The sequence below is a fragment of the Puma concolor genome, chromosome B3, assembly GCF_028749965.1.
Source record: "Puma concolor isolate L17-30 chromosome B3, mPumCon1.1.hap2, whole genome shotgun sequence".
Lineage (NCBI taxonomy): Eukaryota > Metazoa > Chordata > Mammalia > Carnivora > Felidae > Puma > Puma concolor.
In genome coordinates, this window is record NC_141672.1 from 95,772,808 (window position 1) to 95,798,852 (window position 26,045).

The 26,045-nt window shown below is 38.2% G+C and overlaps 1 protein-coding gene across 4 annotated transcripts in view; it reads right to left on the bottom strand.

Moving 5' to 3' along the window:
- Positions 1-26,045, bottom strand: part of LOC147580219 (uncharacterized) — a 93,652-nt gene that overhangs the window by 15,604 nt on the left and 52,003 nt on the right. The window contains exons 4-5 of one of the 4 annotated variants that reach the window (XM_086710677.1): positions 7,070-7,119; positions 4,586-4,663 (exon numbers count right to left, since the gene is read on the bottom strand). The exons of the other annotated variants lie outside the window; for them this stretch is intronic. Of the exons in view, the coding sequence (XP_086566803.1) occupies positions 4,601-4,663; positions 7,070-7,119 (113 nt within the window). The 3' untranslated portion in view covers positions 4,586-4,600. Of the gene's footprint in view, positions 1-4,585; positions 4,664-7,069; positions 7,120-26,045 lie in introns of those variants that run through there. 4 annotated transcript variants of the gene reach the window in all.

Sequence of the window (26,045 nt, forward strand, 5' to 3'; positions counted from 1 at the left end):
TAAAATATTCAGTAAGCCATGTTGTATACAGATGTGCTGTCATCCAGGCTTTGTTGTCCCATTGATAGAACACAGGTAGAGTAGATTTAGCATAGTTTTTAAGGGCCCTAGGATTTTTGGAATGGCCAATGAGCATTGGCTTCAGCTTAAATCATCAGCTGCATTAGCTCCTAACAAGAGAATCAGTTCAATTCTTGGAAACTCTGAAGTCACATATTGACTTCCTTCCAGCTATGAAAGTCACACATGGCATCTTCTTCCAGTAGAAGACTGTTTTGTCTACACTGAAAATGGTTAGTGTAGCCATCTTCATTAACCTTCTTAGCTAGATCTAGATAACTTGCTGCAGCTTCTACATCAGCACTTGCTGCTTCACCTTGCACTTTTATGTTTTGAAAATATAACATAAAAGTTTTCTTTAAATTTTTTTTAATATTTATTCATTTTTGAAAGACAGAGAGAGACAGAGCACAAGCAGGGGTGGGGTGGAGAGAGAGAGGGGGACACAGAATCTGAAGCAGACTCCAGGCTCTGAGCTGTCAGCACAAAGCCCCACTAGGGGCTCAAACTCACGTACTGCGAGATCATGACCTGAGCTGAAGTCGGAAGCTCAACTGACTGAGCCACCCAGGCGCCCCCATAAAAGTTTTCTTTAAATCTTGTGACCCAACCTTTACTAGCTTCAAACTTTTCCCTCACCTCTCTCATCCTTCATAGAATTGAAGAGTTAGGGTCTTGCTCTGGATTAGGCTTTGGCTTAAGAGAATGTTATGGATGGTTTTAATGGGGTTTTAGAGTGATTGGTGGAGATTAGAGCTGACAGCCAACAAAGAATTGTTGAAGACATCTTTGGTGCAAAAGGTGATTTTATTAAAGCAAGGGGACTGGACCCATGGGCAGAAAGAGCTGTTTTCTAAGTGTGAGGGGTGACCATTTATATATTATGGAGTTGGGAGAGATAAAGTCAAGAGGAAGTCTCTAAAGCAATTTTTGTATGTTAAAGAAGACTCATAAGATACTGGAGGCTTAGCTATTGTCAAGCTAAGGTTGCTTTTCCTTTAGTAAGACATTTAACATTATGACTATAGGGGGTTCCTGGAGAAATATTTCACTCTGTATTTGCCTCAAGTATTTGTCAATGGGCTGCAGGTTATAAGGAGATTGAATTTTGCCTGCCGTTTCCTTCTTGCCTTTGTTCCCCACATCGCTATGGAGGGGAGGGTGATATTAGGGCTCCAGGAAACTGAGTCTATAGGTTTCTGGGGATTAGGCTATCAGACTGCCTTTTTCTTATTTGCTAACACATGTGTAAACTGATGGAGACTCACGTCTTGCATAACTATGATCTCTATCAATTAACCATTTGTTTTCTTTCATTTCCTTTGCTCTTGGGTATTTGGGATTGTCTGAGGAATATTACACATATCTCAGCTTGTTTTGGGGTGTATGTGTTGTTAGCTTGTCCTTTGTCCTCAGCTTGCCTTATGCTCCCTTATCAGTTTGATCTATCCAGACCACTAAAACTTTTTCCATATTCCTTATCATTTATGAGTTTACTAGAGTAGCTCTTGTAATTTCCTTCAAAAACTCCCTTTGCATCCACAACTTGGCTGTTTGACACAGAGGCCTAGCTTTCAGCCTATCTTGGTATTTATGCCTTCCTTATTAAGCTTAATCATTTCTAGCTTTTGATTGAAAGTGAGAGATGTGAGACTCTTTCTTTCCCTTGAACACTTAGAGGCCATTGTAGGGATATTCATTAGCCTAATTTTAATATTGTTGTCTCAGAGACTAGGGAGACCCAATGAGAAGGAGAGAAACCTGTTCCAGGTCAGTGTAACAGTCAGAATAGAATACACACAGCATTTCATGATTAACTTTACTGTCTTATCTGGGCACAGTTCATGGTGTCCCAAGATAATTCCAATAGTAACATCAAAGATTCACTGTTCACAGATCAGCATAGCAAATACAATAACAATGGAAACACATAAAATATTGTGAGAATTATCAAACTGTGAAACAGAGATAAGAAATGTTCAACAACTGTTGGAAAAATGACTCTGATAGACTTGCTTAACACAAGGTTGCCACAAACCTTCAATTTGCAAAAAGCACAATATCTGCAAAGCACAATAAGGCAAAGTGCAATAAAACAAGGTATGCCTATGCATATTATCTCATTCATTTCTTTACAACAGTCTTATTGAGAAAATGAAACGAAAGTTCAGGAAGATTAAACAACTTGCTGAAGGTCGTAAAAGAGAAGAACAGAATACAGTTTCAGAGTTCTGTCATTCAAGGACCATGCTCTCTCCTCATCCATACTACCATCTACCACACCTAAGAGCCTTAAGGAATTCAGAAACAAATTTATGAAACTATCAGCCCAAAGTGTATAATCTTGTGTACCTGTTCCATCCATTAGAATAGATCCTATTGTTTTTTGAGATTCCAGAGCATTACAAAAGATTCAATGAGAGAAAAACTGGGACCTGTTAGATGACACATTTCTATTATATAATCTTGTAGCATTTTACCAAAATATGGACTGTATGTTGTACAACACTAGGGAATTAGTCAAATCATTTTGCATCATTGTTTTAGTTCCAAAAAACCACTAAGATGCTCAGCAAAAAAGCCAGACATTGTCAAACATAAAATTAAATAAACATAACGTGTAAATAAAAGAGAATCGATTGTGGAATGTTGTTTGGTCAGTTCTTATTGTATTCCATCTTTTTGTTTCCTAATTCCCATTCTGCTTAGGGCAGCTGTGTTCTCCTAAAGGGCAGGGCAGAAGGACTCTCCAGGTCTGGTTTTGTTGATGGTTTTATATTGCTCATTGTGAGTTTCAAGAATGATCACCCAGGGTGAAGAACAAGGATTTACTATACTGTAAACTTTTAAATCATGGAACATAAAACTTTTCCCCCATTTATTTTCATGTTAAAATTCAGACACCATCAAATCCAGACCCTAGTTGCCTCACTGACACACTTAAAAAGAAAGTAGGGGAAATAACCAGGAAGAGGGGAAAGGAGACACGCTTCAGTATAATTTCACGAGGTCCTGGCCTTTGCCTGATCCTATGGGGAGCTCTGGAGCACAACTTATACCTCAGGGTTTATCCAGCCTTGAGTAAAAAAAGCTCAGCTTTCATATTCAGGCACCAATCAATGACTATGTTTCCCCTCAGGCAATTCTGAATTTCTGCCAGTACTGGCAAAGCAGTTCATTGGAAACAAAGCAAACAGAAGCTGAAAGATGGCCCGCAGAACTGATCAAAAGGATCAGAGAGCTACGAGTGGTACACAGACAGTATCAGCTTTGCCAGAGACCATCTAATCTATAGTTTGTAATTTTTTCACTGTAGGTTTGACTTTCTTGATCAATAGACAAAAGGTCAATTAGCATCCAGTAGTGGTAGAGGAAGAGGGTCTTGGTGATTTGAAATGTTAGAGTAGCTTGTGAAATTTAGACAACCCCCTACCCAAGATTCTAAGGGAGTCAAACTGGTAGGACTATGTCACATGTTCTTATGTAGCATAAAAAGCCTTCAGGCAATTGATCACTAAATATGCCCTGTGTCACCAGGACCATAGAGAAGGCAAAATGTTTATCTGACTCAGTCCTTATCTAAAGATGCTCACACTACAGTTGTTGAGATGAAATTCACACGCATGAAACAAGTATGAGCAACACCAACACTATATAATTAGAGACTGTTGGATTCCGAGAAAAGAGAAATAGACTCCCTTTGGCTATACTTTTTCAGAGACTCACAGTATGAGTGGTGAATAAGGTCAGATCAAGCCCATGCATGCAGTCATTCAACCAATCTAAGTGGGCCAGATGACAAGCTTGTTAGGGCTGAGGGCTGGCAGGACAGATCAGAAGATAGTATTGTAAGTACAATGATAAAATGTGTACTTTGGGGAGTTATTTGAGTGCTATTAATACTTTTTAGTAGGAATTTCAATTATTGTATTTTATTGAATCTAAGATGTTATGAATTGTAAAATTTGCCATTGTTTTATTCAGCATTAAGAAAGAAAAAACCCTTCCAGTTAGGCAATGCAATACCTTCAATGTCTCACAAATCCCAATTGCAGAGGTACTGTAATGTGAAATAAACATTCATTTAAGAACTGATGAAATGGGGCTGTAAGAGACATGATTGGGCTTAATCCTTTCCTCTGGCTGTCTTTTGCTTTTAGAGGACAGACAGAGGAGTGCCCACTTTTCCCCTTCTATAGTACTTAGTCCTGTCAGTCTCTGTACTTCCTAGGGGGAGAAGAAAAATGATAACAAGGCCTTTGGTTTCTAGCACTTACTCTAATAGAACTAGCTCAGTAGTGTAATGAGGCCAGTAATAGTATCTGAAGTAGTAGCTAATATTGATCAGATGCTTAGTATAAATTCAGCACTGGGTTAATTGCTTTTTACCCATTACTTAATTTAATACTTAATCTGTTGCATAAAAGTATTAGTGTATCCATTTTACTGATAAATAAACTGAGATTTAAAGAGGGTATTCAATTTGCCTGAGGTCACACAGCTGGTAACTACCTGAGCTGAGACTGGGATGCAGATCTGTCTACCTCCCAAGTTTATGTTTTTCCTCACTATGCCAGTAGGCGATTTGATAAGACCCGATCTCCTGTGAAGGAAGAAGACATTTCATTGCAGTCAGCATTTACCAGTAACATCTGTTCTTAGGGATCGTTCAGAAAGCAAAAACGGTCATACCAGCTAAAGAGAAGACTGAGTGACCCACCTTAAATTATGACTGTATCTCTGATGTCACTCTTGCATAACCAGTCTTTACACAGTCTTTGCGAATTATACTGCTGGATAATGAATTTTAAATTGCACGTCTAAGTAGACTAAGAACTCTATAGTTAGTGGGTTATATTTAAGTGACCACAGAATAGATAAGGTGCACAATTAAAGAGTACATTTCTTCCAAACCCTTAATTTGTGTTAGGATACTCAATTACCACCCTCTGTGTGCAGGCATGAATTTTGATCTAGTAGCAATGAGGTCAGGCCCAGAAGTCTGCAGATTCAGAATTATTTATCAACAAGCATTACTTAACCCACGTTTGACACAACTGTTTACGTTCACAGGCAATTTGGGGTGTCTGAATTTAGAACAGGTTAGCTAAACCTTGATAAACCTGAGGTAATAGAATTTTGGGACAGAAGTGTCAGTTTGCTAGCATCTTTTTTTTAAAGTTTTTTTTTTTTTTAACATTTATTTATTTTTGAAAGACAGAGAGAGCATGAGCAGGTAAGGCGGGGAGAGAGAATGAGAGGGAGACACAGAATCCAAAGCAGGTTCCAGGCTCTGAGTTGTCAGCACACAGCCCAATGTGGGACTTGAACCCACAAACCGTGAGATCATGACCTGAGCCAAAGTCAGGTGCTTAACTGACTGAGCCACCCAGACGCCTCAGTTCGGTAGCATCTTAATGAGGTTAGTCCAATCACCCTATAAACTAGACCAGTGATTCTCAAACTGTTGGGTCTCAGGACCCCTTTACACTCTTAAAAAATATTGAGGACCCCAAGGAGCTTTTGTTTATGTGGGTTTTATCTATGACTATTTCCCATATTAGCAATTAAAGTGGGGAAATTTAAAAAGCATTTATTAATTCATTTGAAATAATAATGCAATTACATGAGCTAAAATGATACCAGATAAGATACTTTCTTTTTTTTTTTTTTTTTAATTTTTTTTTTTCAATGTGTATTTATTTTTGGGACAGAGAGAGACAGAGCATGAACGGGGGAGGGGCAGAGAGAGAGGGAGACACAGAATCGGAAACAGGCTCCAGGCTCCGAGCCATCAGCCCAGAGCCTGACGCGGGGCTCGAACTCACGGACCGTGAGATCGTGACCTGGCTGAAGTCGGACGCTTAACCGACTGCGCCACCCAGGCGCCCCTGGATAAGATACTTTCTAATGACCAATATTCTTTAAGAGTTTTTGTCAAAATTTTTTTATTATTGTAAAATATAAATGACATAAAATTGACCATTTTAACCACTTTTAGGTGTACAGTTCACTGATATGAAATGTATTCACATTGTTATGAACCATTCATTTATCTCTAGAACATTCTCATCTTCCCAAACTGAAATTCATACTCATTAAACAATAGTAATTGCCCTTCATCTTCTTTCCTCAAGTCTCTGGCAACCACCATTCTACTTTCTGTTTCTATAAATTTGAGTATTTCTAGCTACCTCGTAAGTGGTATGTTATACCTATAAGTAGAATCATGTAATATTTGTCTTTTTGTGACTGGCTTTTTTCACTTAGCACAGTGTCTTCAGGGTTTACCCATGTTATAGCATGTGTCACAACTTCATTCTTTTAAAAAGCTGAATAATATTCCATTGCCTATGTATATACCACATTTTAAAAAATCCATTTATCTTTTGACAGATATTTGAGTTGCTTCCACCTTTGGGCTATTGTGAAGAATGTTGCTATGAACATTAATAAACAAATATCTGCTCATGTCTCTGCTTCCAATTCTTTTGGATATTTATCCAGAAGTGGAATTGTTGGATTATATGTTAAACTCAAAATTATATGACAGTTGAGGAACTGTCATATAGTTTTCTTGGGCCAACGTTTTTTATCACTACCTATTTTTTGCTAAAAACAAATTGTTGTTTGTTTAAAAATTTTTTTATTTGAGTATAGTTGACACTAAAACTTTTAAAACACATCATTAATAATATTGAAATATTTTTTATTTTTCTTGGATTTTGTTCAATAACAAAACATTTGATGAATAGCTCATGGATTTGATATATGATGTAAAGAATTATGAGTTCTTTGGATGATAGCTTTCTCATAGCCCTACCTTTCAAGAAGCTGTGAAACCAAAGCAGAAAATGAAACTTAAAGTCTACTAGCAAAAGAATAAAAATAAGAGAGAAAAAGTAATGTCTACTGGGCACTGAGTATGCTCCAGGCATTGTTCTAAGTATTGGGGATATAGCATTAAACATAATAGAGTCCTTGCCCCCAAAGGTGAGCTATAGCTTACCATAAAAGTTCTGAAATGGTGATCTTCAAGTGGTCTGAGGGCTTTCTCGTCTGTCAGAAAAACCAACAGTTCATAACTATTATTATTTTTTTATTTTGAGAGAGAGAGAGAGAGAGAGAGCAAGGGAGGGGCAGAGAGAAAGGGATAGAGAATTCCAAGCAGGCTTAGTGCTGTCAGAGCAGAGACCAAAGTGGGGCTCAATCCATGACTGTGAGAGCGTGACCTGAACTGAAATCAAGAGTCAGATGCCTAACTGACTGAGCCACCGAGGCACCCCAACAGTTCATTATTATGCCAGTGTCTATCCTTCGCCAGTGGTGCAATGGTGGACAACCTTGAGAGATAGTTCCAGTAGTCTGTATCCCTGTCCTCTCAAGAATTGAGATAAATGATCTTTATCTGGTAATTGTGGTTGAAGGTGTTAAAATTATCTAGATATTTCCTCCCCCCCACCAGCCTATTCTTCTTTTATTAGCCTTCCTTTCCTCTAAAATTACCACCTGCTAATATGCAGCTGCATATTTGAGTGTGATGAGTTTTTTTGGTGCAAATATGCTCCAGTAATCACCTATGTCAACATATCCCAGTTCACAACAGATTTGCCACAGGAGAACTTTAAAAAATAAAGGGGCGCCTGGGTGGCGCAGTCGGTTAAGCGTCCGACTTCAGCCAGGTCACGATCTCGCGGTCTGTGAGTTCGAGCCCCGCGTCAGGCTCTGGGCTGATGGCTCAGAGCCTGGAGCCTGTTTCCGATTCTGTGTCTCCCTCTCTCTCTGCCCCTCCCCCGTTCATGCTCTGTTTCTCTCTGTCCCAAAAAATAAATAAAAACGTTGAAAAAAAATTAAAAAAAAAATTAAAAAATAACAAGATTCACTTACGTTTTTTTTAAGTTCAAAGTCAGCAGGATTTGTATGAATTATAGGAAGGTGAAAAACAATAAATATGAAAACCATGACTTCTGATTTGTTATTCTTCTGAACAGGTAAGGACACAGATCCAAACACTCAATGGATTCTATGCTATGAAAGTTATCATTATAAAACAGTGAAACACTCCTTTAACTGTGACAGTTTATACATTCCAGTGAAATTCGGTTTTAAACCTGAACACAGGGAATACACTGGAATGACACAAAAACTTCCTAAGGATTAAAAGTACACATAAAAAATCCATGAAAGAAGCCCTTGATTACTTATTGTTTCTTCTACAAGACACACTAATGTTACATACAAGAAGAAGAAGAAGAAGAAGAAGAAGAAGAAGAAGAAGAAGAGAAGAAGAAAAAGAAGAAGATAGCATTGGTAGTAATAAACAGTGCAAATCATACTTCAGGAAAAACAAAGAGTAGTATGATATTAGAATGAAGGCAAAGAATACTACAGAAAAAATTTTGAAATACATTCTATAGTAAGATTCATGACTGACAGTATAGAGTGTGAGTATGTCATAGGCTATTGTTAGAGACGGCATTTCACTTGTTTTCATGTCTCTCTTGATACAGAGGATGATTCCAAGTTTCTGATATGGTCTGTTTTGGTTTTTCAGCTCTAGCCTGTAACTGATGGCAATTCTGCTGGCTATAACATCCACCAGCATAAAAGGAGAAGCCATTCTCACAGAAAAGAGCGAAAAAGCAGTTCAAGCAATTTCATGTTAGGATCAACTATGACTTAACTATAAGATTATAGTTAAGTTAAATACTGAAAACAAACTGAAGGTTGATGGGGGGTGGGGGAGAGGGGAAAGTGAGTGATGGGCATTGAGGAGGGCACCTGTTGGGATGAGAAACAAACAAACAAAGAACGAATTGTGCCTTAAAAAAAACCATGTGTGTTGGGTCTGGGTGTCAGAGCATTCATTCATTCATTGTTTCAATATTTATTGGGTGCTGGAATGGGCCAGGCACTGTGGTAGGCACTGGGTATATAGGGTGAGCAAAATAAACTGTCCTTAGATTTGTTTCTTGATGTTCCAATTTTATTAATTCCATAATTATACTGGTTTGGTTCTTGTGCCAGTTATTAAATATTGTCTCTTACCTCCACACCCACTCCTCTTATTTGAGATGCCAGAGCTGGGACCATGCATACCACATTTCTGCTTTGCCAGTTTCTCTCTGTTAGGGACTTTTTTTTTTCAAGTTTATTTATTTTGAGAGAGACAGAGAGAGAGAGAGAGCGCCACGGAAGCAGGGGTGGGGCAGACAGACAGGGAGAGAGAGAATCCCAAGCAAGCTCCACACTGTCAGCATACAGCCAGATTCCCACCCCCCCACCCCCACCAAATCTTCTAAGTTTTAATTATTCCAACCTCTTCTCTTTGTTCCCCACCCCTGGGGTGAAACTCCTTTTTGCAATGAATCTGTATCTCTATATCTACATCTATATTTATATCTAATATATATATCTCTTGTATCTGATCTTTCTGTTTTTCTTTTTTGATTCTTCAGTAACTAGATAACAATTCTTTAACTCCTTTGGTTAAAATAACTAATGGTTTCTGGCTCCTGATTGAACACTGGTTAACACAATTTTAATTTGTTTTGTAATTCTCTTTTACAGATCTCATTTGTTTTCATTTTATAGTAAGTTCTTATCTTATCATAAACATGCCAGCACAGAGAACTCTTGCATTTTTTCTGTTCTTTATGTTTCCAGACCACATATGGTATGCCATGTTCCTTTCCTTATTACTGTTTTCTTTGCTAAGTATATGTGCATAGTTGCTTTGTGTTTTCTTTTATCTTGCCTTGTTCATACTTAATATTTTTCATAAATTTTCTTTTCATCTTGCTCATCCATACCCTGGACAATTCTTTTCTAGACATGTTTTACAGTGTGGGTAAATCTCCCTTGGCATCCTTTCTATCTAACAAGTGTTTGCCTTTTCCTATACCTACAGTTTGAGGATTCATATCAAGAACAGATTTATTAAGATCCATGAAATGAGAAATGAATGCACCATATTTCCTTGTTATACAATCTCAGTAGTTGTTATGTAATGAAGTCTCTCTCTGCTGGACTATGACCTTTCCTGATTTCAGAAGTCTCTCCATAAATATGAATCATGCTGAATCATGTTTTTATTTTTATTTTATTTTATTTTATTTATTTTATTTTAATTTTTAATGTTTATTCATTTATGAGAGATGGAGAGAGACAGAGCATGAGCGGGGAAGGGGCAGAGAGAGGGAGACACAGAATCTGAAACAGGCTCCAGGCTCTGAGCTATCAGCACAGAGCCTGATGTGGGGCTCAAACTCACGAACTACGAGATCCTGACCTGAGCCAAAGTCAGATGCTCAACTGACTGAGCCACCCAGGCGCCCCCATGTTTTTATTTTAAAATGAAAAGTTAAGGGCAACTTGTATTAGGTGTATAACTAAGTACTGTTTATGAAGAAACTTCTTACTTTATCTTTTAGGTTACAAAAATAATGTACCTTCAAGATTAAAGAAAAAAAATGCATCATACAACTTTAGTATCCTTGCTACTACTAATTGGTCCAGGACCTAATATTGGACTCTAGTCAGATATCTATGATATATATAATCTTTTGTAAAAGCTCTGCCCAACAAAGACCTCCAATATTGCATAGTGAATGTCCAAAACAATCAGATAGTCTTTTTGAGGGCATTTGAAGTTGACATCCAAAAGAAATAATTTGGTAGTTGTGGGAATAGCAGAAATAGAGTTAAACAGTATTCAAATCTCCTTAAAAGTGGAGTACCAGAATTGGGATTGAGAGGTTAATGTTGTGCTGATGATGAGAATACAAGTTAATGTCTTATATGTTAAGACATTCTGGTTCTGGAACTGTTTGCTATTCCTACAAGCCATGTTGTTATCTCTCGGTAAACCACGATTACTTGACATGGCTTGAAACTTAAAAGAGTGTTAACTTTTAACTTGTTTCTGGTTGTTTACTATTACATGTAAACAGCCTTATGTACACAGTTTTAATCTTCTGTTGAATTATTTCCATAGCATAAACTGTCAGAAGTGGCCTTAATTATTTCAAGAAATAAATATTATGATTTTTGCTACCTATGTTGCCATATTACTTTTCAGAAGAATTGTAGGAGTTTGTCAGCAAGATTTGAATATAGATTTTACTACAGTCCTGTGCATTTTTTTAAGTTTTTTTAGTTTTATGGGTATATAATTGTACATCAAAACCTTCTTAGTTTGGGGGCGCCTGGGTGGCGCAGTCGGTTAAGCGTTCGACTTCAGCCAGGTCACGATCTCACCGTCCGTGAGTTCGAGCCCCGAGTCAGGCTCTGGGCTGATGGCTCAGAGCCTGGAGCCTGTTTCCGATTCTGTGTCTCCCTCTCTCTCTGCCCCTCCCCCGTTCATGCTCTGTCTCTGTCTGTCCCATAAATAAATAAAAACGTTGAAAAAAAAATTAAAAAAAAAAACCTTCTTAGTTTGTATTTCTTTGATTTATAAATATTGTCAAGAAACTTTTTGATAAACTTTATGCAGATCACAAGTCCACATGCTCAATGGACCAGCAGGCAAAACTTCAAAGCTTCTAGTTAATGATATTTGAGTCAGCAATGTGTAAATCTTAGATTGAGTTCTATTATTTGTGCACTTGAAAACAAAGATCTGATTAAACGTAAACCACAGTATAAGATTGACAGGCTTCTGCTTGGACTAGACATGATCTCATCAGTGCTTCAACAAAAGACTACTCTTAATTGCATTAATTTTGATGGAAGGATTAGCTTTTATTCTCTTTTATTTTGGTCTTAACTAGCAGAAATAATCAGAATTAAATGATTGATCTCAGAAATCTTTTGCTCCTAGACCAATTTTCCACTTGAACCCATCTATAATTGCCAAGATAACACTTTTGCATGCTTCCACTATTATACCACTATCATTTTTAATAGGATGTTTTCAAATTTTATGGTGGTCCTAAAAAAGGAAAAGTCTTCCAATTTTGTTTTGAGGGCTTTGATAGCTAGGAACTTCTAGCACGGCAAGGCAAGAAAGCCCCAGTTAACATTTGTTCTTGATCTACTCTGTAGTTTTAAGATTATCTGTACTGAAGTGGAGAAGGTAATGTGGAAGAATTCAGTCAAGATGGTGAACTGAATACAATCTTTTTTGCCCCACTTCATACACACAAATGCTGGATTAAAAAAATAATACTAACTTAAGGAATATATACCCAAGCTCAAAAGCAGGAAAGAAAATTCTCTGGAAACCTATAGAGACATAGCAGGTAAAAGGAGCTGAAGCCTTGTTGTCCACTGGAGGAAACAAACTGACCTATGCCTTTGAGTTGGGCAAATCTAGGTATGGGACCTGAGGGAGCTGTGAAATTACTACGCTGTCCTCAAGTGGGGATCAGGAAGCCCAAAGGCCAAGAGTTGTTGCAAATGTGAGCCAATTTGCCATGGATGGAAATAGAACAATGTGCAAGTGAAGGAGACCTCAGGGACTACTCAGAGTGGGAGTTACCCTAAACGTGGACTATCCACAGGGCACCTGGGTGGCTCAGTTGGTTGAGCGTCCTACCTCGGCTCAGATCATGATCTTATGGTCTGTGGGTTCAAGCCATGCGTTGGGTTCTGTGCTGACAGCTCAGAGCCTGGAGCCTGCTTCAGATTCTGTGTCTCCCTCTCTCTCTGCTCCTCCCCTGCTCACAATCTGTCTCTGTCTGTGTGTCTCTCTCTCAAAAATAAACATTAAAAAAAAGTTTTTTTTTAAATGTGGACTTCCCAAAGCCAAGAAACAAATATAAAAATATATGAAACCCATAGGGTTCAGAAATGAGTAACAATGAAACCATCTCATACAGAGGCTCCCATCACCCTGCTGCTCACAGGACAACATATAATTCTAGCTGAAGGGAAACTCTCAGATAAAAAATATAAAATCCATTAAGAGTACATTGATGTGGGGCGCCTGGGTGGCTCAGTTGGTAAGCGTCTGACTCTTGAATTCCGCCCAGGTCATGATCTTGCGGTCCATAAGATCAAGCTCCACGTCAGCCTCTATGCTGATTCCCTCTCCCTTTCTCTCTGCCCCTCCCCTGCTTGCACTCTCTCTCAAAATAAATAAATAAACTTAAAAAAAAAGAATACATTTATGTTTGAACTACATTTTTAAAAAATTAACATCTAAATACCTCCTAGTGAAATGGTAGAATATCAATGAAAAAGTCTTCTAAAACAGAAGATTGACAAGAGAGGAAAACAATCAGGTTCCTTATCAGCAAAACAAATCCCAGAAAACAGAGATAATACCTTCAATGTATTGAGGCTTCATTATGATTGTGTGAATGTATACTTTCATTTTCAATAGTTGTCAAAATAAAACTCTATACCATGATTAATCATCATTGAAGAGTAAGAGCAAAAGACTTTTTCATATGTACAAATACTAAGAGAGCTTGTTATCCATAGGTGCTTGATGAAAAAACCACCGGAGAATGTACTTTAGCAAGAAGAATATATCCAGAAGCAGGAGTGGACCTGGACAACCATAACTGACTTTAGGAAAAAAAAAAAAAAAATCACAGCTCCATTTTAAAAAGTGTGTAACTTTCAATTTGGCCTGGGGAAATACATTTCTATTCAATGTCATATATAATGTTGATAGACAAATTCTTGTCTCTGCAAAGTTTTCCAGGAGACACTGATGTTATAACTGTCATGAGATGGATCAAAAACATTTGGTTTTCTTAACATAATGCCCAGACTTGTACCACAAGTATCACAAACTCTTCAAAATGAAAATTACACATTCACACAATCATAATTAAGCCTATGGCTGGGGGCTGAGTAAAAAGAAGGGTCAGCTTTTAATTTGGACTTAACTGTTATAAATTCCAGTAAGTGTTAACACCTAAAGTGAGATGGAATTCCTAGGATTAATCAAGAATAAATTACCTGAATCCATAAACATCCTAAACTTAGTCTGATGTGAGTCTACCCTCATTACCTTTGACTTTTTTGTAACCTTTCAGCCTCTTTCTTGAATTAAAGGGTTTAAAGAAGACTACAATCTTATTACTGCAAACCTATATTTCTGTGGTTTGTAATGGGCATATTAGCAGTTCTGAGGTCGACCTCAACTTTTCAATACCTTACCATTTGATATCTCATTTTGAACATGTTATTTTCTACTTGCTCCTGCCATTAGCATTTTTCTTTGTATGAGGTCAGGTGAGTTACTTCAAGGTGAAAACAGTTGCTCAAATAAATTTAGCACAGAGCCTTTGCTCAAATAGTTTACTGAATTTTAGTTGACTTAAGAAACATAGTGTCCTATTTCTCTGATGCTGCAGTTTTTAACATATTCCAGGATGTTGATGAGGAAGTATGAGTGTAAGACATGGTCCCTAACTGAGTGTGTGGAATATACAATCTGTTGGGGAGATGAGGCATGGGAAACAGGATAGGGCCAGTTGATAGGTGTCTCTACTGACAGATTTGAGTAGCTTGGATTTGATCTGACACGGAAAAGAGATATGTTGACTTTCCAGAGTAAGCAAGTGAGATGCCCAAAATGATGTTTCAGAATAATATAAGCAGAAATCCAAACATTGTCTAATAATCTTCACAATTACAGCCAATTCTGTATGATCCATATCAGGCTTATTTGCCTATCGTGAGAATTAATTTCAGCAGATATTTAGACTAAAAACTGGAATTAGCCTGTCATTCAGCAGGCTTGTGGACTGCCTTCCTCACCATCTGTTAACATGCTCTTTGGAATGCAAATTTTAACATTTGCCTATACAAAACATAATTAGAAAGATAACACTGCTGTCAAAATCATAAAACCCAACATAATTATTTCCTCTATCATCATCCTTTTTGGCTGAACTCTGCATATTTTTGGCATTATAAACCACTGTCTTTAATGGCTTCTTTATGATACAACACCATCCTGTGTTTCTTCTTAAATTATAAAAATAATACAAGGAAAATATCATTGTGATCAGGTTGTGGGGAAGGACTTCTTAAACAAGACATAAAGTGCAATTCACAAAGCAAAACATCAGCATTATGTATGGCTGCATATGTTATCCCCTGCACAACTCCAGGGCGGGCCACTCATATAGATCCTGATGTGAATACCTCCCCCAGAGTGTGTAATGTGGTGGCCTGGTGAAAAAAGGATGGATTTCACAAAAGACACTATAAACGAACTTAAGAAGGAGGACAGAATAGAGAAGATATTTTCAGTGTCTAAAGCCAACTAAGAATATCTAGAAAAACATACCTAATCATAATATAATGCAAGCCACAATGTGAGTCACTTATGTAATTTTAAATTTTCTAGTAGCCACATTATAAAAAGCAAAAATATACAGGTGAAATTAATTTTAACAATAATTTTATTTAACACAATACATCTAAAATATTATTTTAACATAAAATCAATATACAATTATTGAGATATTTTACATTGTTTTGGTATTGAATCTTTGAAATTTGGTGTGCATTTTACACTTACAGTGCATGTCAATTTGGACTAGCCATACTTCATGGACCCAGTAGCTCATGTCTGAATAGTTAATGATTAGTGGCTAGTAGTTACTATTTTGGACTGCACAGCTCTAGAATATAAACAATACTCCTGGAAATCAACAAATAAAAGGAAACTTAGAAAAAAATGGGGAAAAGATACAATCAAACAGTTTATTGAAGGAGAAACTTGAAATCTTAAGAGATATTCAAACTCTTTAGGAAAAATTAATCAAGAAGATACAACTTTATATATAACAATTTTGCAAAAATTGGATATTACCAACTATTGGCAAAAATGTGTAGAAATGGGAGTTCTTGTGATCTGCTGGTAGAAATGTAAGCTGTTGCAGACATTTCTAAAGAGGAATTTGGCTTTCTTGTACTTAGAGCAACATGATGTGGTAAGTGAAAAAATAACACAATGAGTTCTACAGCAAATGCCACTTATTTACATTCAAACACACAAACTCCACAAACCCCACATATTTTACAGGAATATATGCATATTTATGGACACATAATTACAGTGGGTGTTGGGGGTAGAGGGAGAAAATGGGATGAGGAATAAAAATGGAAAAATGTAATACCACTCATGGTGAAAAGTTCATAATGCAAAGTTCTCATTCTAAATTCCCAAAACCTCTTCTACTGATTCTTTTTTTTTGGGGGGGGGAGGGGGTTTTCTTTCTTTTCTTTTTTTTCCTTTCACATTTTAGAGGGAAATCTTCACAATTTCTGCTCACCATTTTACATATCTCTCTGTAAGAAAGCTCCATCTGACTTAAATCGTCTTCTCTATGCCAAATCCTCCTACGTCTGTATCTCCAACCAAGTCCTCTTGGACTACCTAGTTTTCTTACTTCCTAGTGCACATTTTCCAAACTCAACACCATGAACATTCTCTTCCTCTCCATCCTAGGTACTGCTCTCTGTCTAAGCTTTCTTAAATCTACCACCATCATTCCTCCAGTCTCAAGAAGAGCATTTATGGTCTTCTTTGACTCTTTCCTCTCCTTGTCCATAGCATCTAGGTAGTTATTGAGACTTCTTGTTTTTACTGTGAAGATCATTGCTATCTTATTCTCAGTGCCATGCTCTAAACCTAAAGAACTCACTCTCTGCCTTTAGTTTTTTGTTCCTGTTTTTATAAAAATACTTTATTTTTTTAATGTTTATTTATTTTTGAGAGAGTGCAAGTGGGGGTGGGGCAAAGAGAGGGGGACAGAGGACCTGAAGCAGGCTCTTTGCTGACAGCAGTGAGCCCAATGTGGGGCTTGAACTCATGAACTGCAAGATCATGACCTCAGCTGAAGTTGGATGCCTAACTGACTGAGCCACTCAGGTGCCCCAAAAGACTTTATTTTTATTTTATTTTATTTTTTTTTTAAATTTTTTTTTCAACGTTTATTTATTTTTGGGACAGAGAGAGACAGAGCATGAACGGGGGAGGGGCAGAGAGAGAGGGAGACACAGAATCGGAAGCAGGCTTCAGGCTCTGAGCCATCAGCCCAGAGCCCGACGCGGGGCTCAAACTCACGGACCGCGAGATTGTGACCTGGCTGAAGTCGAACGCTTAACCGACTGTGCCACCCAGGCGCCCCAAGACTTTATTTTTTTAAGAGCAGTTTTAGGTTCACAGCAAAATTGAAGGGAAGGTATAGAGATTTCCCATACGCTCCCTGCCTCCACGTATGCATAGCCTCCTCCATTAGCAACATCCCCAACCAGGGTGATACATTTGTTACAACTGAAGAACCCACACTGACACATCATAATTACTCAAAGTTCATAGCTTACAATAGGGTTCACTCTTGGTGGTGTACATTCTAGAGGTCTGGATAAATGTATAATGACATGTATCCATCATTATAGTATCATGTAGAGTATTGTCACTGCTTTAAGAATCCTCTGTGCTCTACCTGTTCACCCTCCACACTCACCTTTAGGTTTTCATTCCTCTAGTCCATTTGCAAATTGCCAAATCTCCCTATAGCACTGTGTTCATCATATTGCTACCTTCCTCTAAGCTGCTAATGGTGCCAATAGTGAGATTTCATTGTCTTTTGGCTGCTCAGCACTTATTTCTCCTTCACACCTCAATTCCTTTTGGGGGAATTATCTCTTGTCAGTCTGGAAAAACTACTAATCCAGTACTCAGCTTCTTCAGCAATGAGAAGGACCCAAGCTAGGGCTTTGAAACTCTCTATCCATCTATTTGAATCCTTAGCAGTGTAATAAAGAGATCAAATATGATTGGATATTCATTCACCCTAGCCATCCTTCTGGTTCCTGCTTTTTAGTCCTCAGAGGTCACTTTGCTTTCTAATATTTCCAGACCTGGTTCTCCAGCCTTCTGGGGCTTCTGATATTTATCCTATAAACTCTTCTCTTGAAGTTTGCCATAGTTAGTTTCTGATGCTTGCAAGCAGAGCCTGACTGATACCTTCTCTGCTGTACAAAGAACAAACTTCTTTCCTGGTTTCAGATCCTCTACGATCTAAACCCAGCCTTATTTTCTTTTATTCACCAAAGTCACAGCCAGGTCAGTAACTCCCCAACTCTGGAAAATGGCATGTTAGTTTTGCTTCTGTGCTTTATAAAACCCTGGAATGATCTACTCTTTTCTGTGCATTTATACCTATTTACTGATTCTTCAAGGTTCTGTTCAGGATTTCTTTTCTCTATGAAAACAAGCATTATGCTCTATATTGTCTTCCACTATCTTTGCAATCTGTTAGTACTTAGTGTCTGTTAATAATTTTCTGGTTGGAATCATATAATTTTGCAATTGTGGGAATATTTGATGATCCAATCTCCTACCCCCTCCAGATTAAACAAAAATTTTTATGGTTTATTTATTTTTGAGAGAGAGAGAAACAGAGCACGAGCAGAAGAGGGGCAGAGAGAGGGGGAGACACAGAATGTAAAACAGGCTCCAAGCTCTGAGATGTCAGTGCAGAGCCCAACGTGGGGCTCAAACCCATGAACCATGAGATCATGACCTGAGCTGAAGTTGGATGGTTAATCAACTGAGCCACCAAGGCACCCCTCTCTAGATTTTTTTTGACTGAGAGCCTATGCCTGATCCATTATTGGAAGTCTTTCTTACATGGAATGGAGATATGTCATCCTATAACTCATTAGTTCCTTTGCTGATTTCAGCTTGATACTCAAATAAACTAAGAATATCTTAAATATAGGTTTAGCTAGTAAGCTAGTCCTTCCATCTTTGTGTCATCTGAGAACTTGGTAAGGCTACCTTCAATGTCTTTATGTTGTTGATAAAAATATGAAAGAAAACGGGGCCAAAGACTAGTACTCTCTTGGATACATATATTCTGATACATGGATATGATATTTAACTAGCTACGAATCACTTAATGATTTGCATTTCACATATTTTCCAAAATAATGTTGTAAGAGACTTTGTGAAAAGCTTTGCTGAATCAAGATGCACAAATCTGTGATATTCCCCTGAGATACTAAGATAATCTAGTTATTCTACCAAAAAGAAATGGGTTATTTTGTCTTGGTTTGTTCCTAGTGAATTCATGTCAGCTGATGATCACCACATACCTTTGTAAATGTTCCCCAACTGTTTAATAATCCATTCTACACTTTAAGGCAATTACATTTTCTCTCTTTACTAGCCTTGGGCTGTAACACCATCACCACCTCTCTTTCCCCTTGATTTGCATTTTAGTATGCATTTGAAAATTATGAAAATGATATATGGTCATCATAAAATTATTCACATGTAACAGAAATGTACAAAGAAAGAAATAAAATCTCCCTCCCAATCAATACTGGTGTTGACAGATTGGAATGTATACTTCTAGACATTTTTCATGTACTAACAAACATTCTTCAATAGTTTTAAAATGAGATCATACCCTACATACTGTATTGCAACTTAGTTTTTTCACCTAACAATATATCATTAACATCGTTCTGTGTGTGTCGTATAGAGCGATCATATTTACTCAATGGGTGCATGGAATTCCTTTGTAAACACTGCAGAAATGCCCTCTTATACATGTGTCTCTCTTTCTCCACCTCTTTTTCTACATGTTCTCCCTTAAGACTAAAGAGGAAACTCCCTAGAGAAAAAAGGGAGGAAGGAGCCCTGCTCAGTCCCAGGGGCTCTTTTTTTTTAATAGTTTGATATGAAGACACCTTTATTTTTTAAAATGTTTATTTTTGAGAGAGAGAGAGAGATTGAAAGAGAGATAGAGGGGGAGAGAGAGAGAGAGAGAGAGGTAGAATGAGTGGGGGAGGGGCAGAGAGAGAGGGAGACAAAATCCAAAGCAGGCTCCAGGCTGTCAGCACAGAGCCCAATGTGGGGCTGGAACTCATGAACTGTGTGATCATGATCTGAGTCAAAGTCAAATGATTAACTGAGCCATCCAGGCGTCCCTGTTCTAGGGGCTCTTAAGTACATAGTCATGTCGTTATCTTGACATGGAAATTTATGGTTTATGATTGCTTTCACATTTCATTTAATATTCACGCAAGTGTGTGAAGTAGGTTGACAGGTAAGTCATCCCATTTTATTAACTCTCAGAGATATTAAAATGATCTGCTTCATACCTCACAACTAGTTAGGGGAAGAATGAGATTAGAATCCAAGTCTTCTGTCTCCTACCTAGTCGGCTGCCTATTACAATGGAGACAGCTGCTTTCCACTCGCATATGGAAGGAGAATAGGACTAACTGAAAAAACCTGTGTAGTGATTCACAGGGACCTCGGGATAATGGTTGCCAGGAATGTGCTGCATCAGCCAGTGGTGTCATGTTGAGCAGTGTTGGTTTGGGTAGTTTTTTTAGATGGTGAGACACAAAGAGAATGAAAGTCTCTCTCCATGTGTTTCTTAGGTTGATCAATGATTTCTGCTTATGCAGTAGAGACCAGCATAGCATGCATATGCACTTAGGTTCTTAACTGTAAGGCTGGGATTCTTAACCCTGTCTGCATGGCAGAATTGCTTGGAGAGCTTTAAAAACCATCCTGTGGACCTCAAACCCCAGAGAGTCTGACTCAATTGTCTGGAAGCAGGAAACTTCTCCGATGATTCTAATATGCAATCAGGGTTAAGAACCACGTAGTGGGAGGGCAACCTGAATTGTGACATTGTAGTTAGGCTTTACTAGGCTTCTGGGAAGAAACATTTCCCCCTTTCTCTGCAAGTTTGCCCCATCAGAAGGGTTTCCAACTCCTTGAATTTTTAGACATCCTCCCAGCATGCATAGGACTACATACATAGATGTTTGTTGATCAGCTAGCCTGACAGGTAGAAGAAGGTTTAGCAGTCAGCAAAAAATGAGACAGGAAACAAACAAACAAACAAACAAAAACAGCATCTATTTTGGGAATGGGGGAAAAATAAAAAGGAAGTACCACAGAGTGTAAAATCAAGATTTTCTTACTAAGGGAAATTCTATAACGTATTGTGACTTCATCTTTTTTTTTATGTTTATTTACTGATTTTGAGAGAGAGAGAGAGAGAGAGAGAGGATCCCAACCAGGCTTTGTGCTGTCAGTGCAGAGCCCAACCCTGGCTCAATCTCAGGAACTGTGACATCATGACCTGAGCAGAAACCAAGAGTTGATGCTTAACCAACTGAGCCACCCAGAAGCCCAGTGACTTGACCTTTTGAATAGATCATAGCCATTAGTGTCAGGAAGACTCAGGGAGATTGCTGTACAGTCTTTCCAGAGAAGGGGGCACTTGTCATTTCCAGGGCCTCCACAAGTCCTATTTTACTCCATATTTACCTTCAGGGCTAAAGCAGTAACTCCAGTTCATTTTCTGCTTATAGTTCTGGGGTCTTAGAATCTGGGCTGAAATCCATACTCTGAATTTCAGAATAGCCCTTGGCAAACACGGCCTCCATTTATTTGTTTGTTTGTTTGTTTGTTTAAAGTGTTTATTTATTTTTGAGAGAGAGAATGAGTGGGGAGGAGCAGGGAGAGGGAGTCAGAGGATCCAAAGCAGACTCTGTGCTGACAGCAGAGAGCTGGATGTGGGTCTCAAACTCATGAAATGAGAGATTGTGACCTGAGCTGAAGTCTGATGCTCAACTGACTGAGCCACCCAGGCACCCCTAAACATGGCCTCCATTTAGAGGATATTTATCTTTTAACTAGGAGCCAACACCTTGAAGGGTACAGGTTGAGTGGGCTGAAGTCACTTTATACTTACAGTAACCTTTTAAGTAAGTTTGGTATTCTCTTTATCAATACCAGAAAGCATTGAGAAACTTATAGATCCTAATCACCTTGGGTGAATAGTCACTCACAGATCCCAAGAAGGGCAAGAAAATAACCTGGATTTTACTTCCATAAACCTTATAGATTAAAAAAAATCTTAAAATGTTACATGGTTTATATCTCCAAAGTAGGACTGTGTATGACTACCTCCCACATTGGAAAGAAGATACCTCTGGAGTATAAAGGCACAAAACAGCAAGGAACAAAGGCACTGAATACAAATACATGGAAAAAATTAGAAAGAAACCAATAGCCCCCAAAATAAAATCAAGATAGGTAGAGAGGAGTAAAATTAAACAGGCAGTTAAATAAAGGAGAAACAATTATTTGTATTCAGACTATCATGTGGATAAATATCATAATCAAATATACTTATGGGTAGGGTAATCAGCCATCTCAGTTTTCTTGGAACTGTCCTGATTTTAGCACTGAAATTCCCTTGTATTGGGGAAACATTCAATCCTGGGCAAAATGAGAGGATTGGTCCCCTTACTTATAAGCCCATCTTCTTAGAGAACTAATGAACATAAGAAAATCTATTACCTAGTGTCCTATCATACACTCAAATTATAATAATTGGAGGGTTTAATAAAAGGACTATTTTAAAAGGTATGGGCATATTGCAGGAAGATCACAATACAGAGTGTAATGTCCTTGGACTGATAACAGCAGGGCTCTCTGTACCTCTCCAAGGCTTAAAGTGGTGAGAAGAAGGATCTGGAGATAGATGGATCCTGGAGGTAGAGGGATATATGAAGAAGGCCACCTGACAGAAGCTGAGACATTTGATGGAGGGATACACCTGATATACAACAGTACTTTGGGGCAGGACGTAAATATCCTGATGTCTCTTGCCTCCCTCCCTCTAACATCTTGCTGGTGCTTCCCATTGGCCAAACCCAACCAGAAATGAGAAGAAAGGAAGCTGTTGGTCTGCCTTCTAGCATACAGAGCAGGGTGGAAAAAGTGGAAGGTGGATCTGAAGGACAAATGGAAAGTATCTAGCATAGAAAGAAAGAATGAGTGACTATAACTGTATTTATCTCTGAAAAATAAAGGGTATAGAACAGTAGTTTTTCCCTCCAAATCAGGCTTTTGGGGAGAGAAGGGTGAAGAGAAGGAGAAACAGACTTGGCTTTGGAATTCAAACGTGCCTAAGAGTTAGAGATTTCAATGATCAATGATTTCCAATAAAACTTTTTGTGCTGATGCTAATGTGTTTTTTTCCCCTTTTCATCATTAAAAAAACCCTGAAGTATAGTTGCCACACAATGTTACATTAGTTTGAGGTGTACAATATGGTGACACCTATATATGTTGTGCTATGCTCACAAGTGTAGCCACAATCTGTCACCACACAACGTTATTACAATACCATTGACTATAGTTCCTATGATGTACCTTTCATCTCTGTGACTTATTCTTTACGTAACTAAAATCCTGTACCTCCCATCTCCCTTCACCCATTTTGCCCATCCCCCTCACCCGTCTCTCTGGCAAACACCAGTTTGTTCTCTGTATTTATGGGGTTTAGGTCTGTTTCTGTGTTGTTTATGTGTTTTGTTTTTTAGATTCCACATATAAGTGAAATCATATGGTATTTGTTTTTCTGGGTCTGACCTACTTCACTCAGCATGGTACCCTCTAGGTTAATGGAAATGTTTTATATTTGCCTGATACTGTGGCTATTGAGTAACTGAAATCTGGCTAATGTTACTGATAATGTGAATTTTAAATTGTATTTGATTCTAGTTAATTTAAAGAGACACTCATGGCTTCTAGATACTGTATTGGATGGTGTAGGCCCATATGCAGAGGTCTTCTATGCCAATATACTGTTACACTGGAGAGAAGCCAGAATGAACTGGGTTCTGTTGGGAACATAATAAAAAAAGATGTGACCACCAATTGTCCTGTGAGCTGGACTCAGGCATTCAGACCCTCCTTACCCTTTTCTCTGTCCTTGAAATGTGGGTTCTGCTTGCCTTTCCCAGTCCCAGAGGCTGCTCCTAGAACATAGCCTTGAGATGGTAATGTTGAAAATACCTGCATGGTATACATGACTGAGCCCCATTAGGACCTCTTTATAAACTTTTAAGATTTGGAGGGTGAATGCAGGGATCCATTTGTCTTGCTACCACCCAAGACAAGCCTTGTATGTAAGTTCCTTTTGCTATTATTAAAATTACCACCTACCAACATGGAGTGGCCTGTTTTTTCCTTTGGTTTCTCCCTGACTTCTGTATACAAGGGGCAATTTCACACTTGATCTTAGCCAAAAGGCCGAGAAGTGATACAAGGGGCAATTTCAAATTATACCAGGAAAGTCCTTGAGAGGGCTGCAAATCTACAACTGGCAAGCCAGCCAGAAGACCAAAGAAATGAGCCTTGGGAAAGATTCATTTCCCGGGGAAATCCCAAGTTGGCCATTGACCTCTGTGTGGGGAAGGATGCTCATTCAAGCCTCTTAAATTTCCCTAGCTTTGGAAAAGACACATCCGTGGGGGCCAACACATCCTGAGTTGGCCATTGACCTCTATGTGGGCAAGGGTGGTCCATGTGTCAGATACTGGTAGACCACCACATGAGTACAAGGACGCCCAGGAAATGCCACCCAGTCTAGCATGCTTGTGGGAGGCACTGCACATTGCAGGCTGTGGCAAGGAAGGGATACACACGGTGGCCGCAGGGGGTTGGCCTCTACTATAAGCAGTTTGGCTGGTTACATATGCCCAGCTGGAGGCTGAAGCTCATGTCTGGAAGTTAAAAAATGAACTAAGATTAGAAAAGAACATAAAACCCGGCAGACAAGATGAGAGAGCAAGATAAAAACTTAGGGACCTTAATATGCTGTTTTGCAAAGCTAGGAGGATAGCAAATACCACAGATTAAGATCCAGGCACTTGTGACAAAGCCTAATTAGGACACTAAGAGCTAAAATCTCTTTAAAAATGATAGACATGAAAAAGAAATATGGTAATTGATGAAGAGACAGACAAAATGCCCTATGTTTTCAAAGCTCTTACTACAAAGGGAAATTTTTATTTATTTTTAAAAAATGTTTATTTATTTATTTTGAGAGAGAGGTCAAGCATGAATGGGGGAGGGACAGAGCCAGAGGGAGAGAGAATCCCAAGCAGGCATCACGCTCAGTGTGGAACCCCATGTGGGGCTCCATCCCACAACCATGAGATCATGACCAGGCCGAAATCAAGAGTCAGATGCTTAACTGACTGAGCCACTCAGGTGCCCACAAAAGAAAAATTTTAAATAGCAATTACTCCCAAAACTCTTAGGAGAAAACTTGCATTCTTTCTGTCTCTTGGAGGTGTAAATTTTTTTTTTAAGTTGTAAATCTTATCGTGTCTTTAAAATGTAAATACCCCAGGAGATAGCCAAGACATTGTTTACAGTGGCTGAATTTAAAAGAAACAAAAGAGAGGAAAAAGCTTCTTTAAAATACAGACAGCTAGAAATAATAAGAGCAACTCCGTATGCAGGAAAATAGGAAATATATAAGAAAAGCATGAAGAATGAAAATATATTTTTGTTGAGGTAAAAGAAAATAACTTTGTTCTGAAGTTAGACTTGTTTAGAGAGGAAAAAATTAGGATAAAATCTTAATAAAAAATAAAATTATAGAAGGTTTGTGAAGGGGAATCTTTAGAAAAGAATTTTATGCATGGTCAGGACTAAGACTGGAATGAATTAATTTTAAAAGTACACTGGTGTGGGGCACCGGGGTGGCTCAGTCGGTTGAGGGTCCGACTTCAGCTCAGGTCATGATCTCAGGGTCCGTGAGTTCGAGCCCCACATCCGGCTCTCTGCTGACAGCTCAGAGCCTGGAGCCTGCTTCGGATTCTTTGTCTCCTCTCTCTGCCCCTAACCTACTCACATTCTGTCTCTGTCTCTCTCAAAAATAATAAATAAACTTTAAAAAAAATAAAAAAAATAAATTTCTAAAAGTACACTGGTGTAAGATTAAAATTTGATTTTTCTCTGTTAAAAAGACAAAATTTTCTTAGATTGCTGGTCTGCCCTTGATAAGAAATTATAAACAAAGGTTTTTGTTTACATGCCCTCAAAACAAAGTTTCTAGTTTTTACCTTTACCAGGTTTATAAAAAAATTCTTATCGGATCTTTGACCAAGGCCATTTAAAATTTTTTTGTTATTTGCAGACAATTTTTGTTTTCCTCTGACACTTCTTTTTC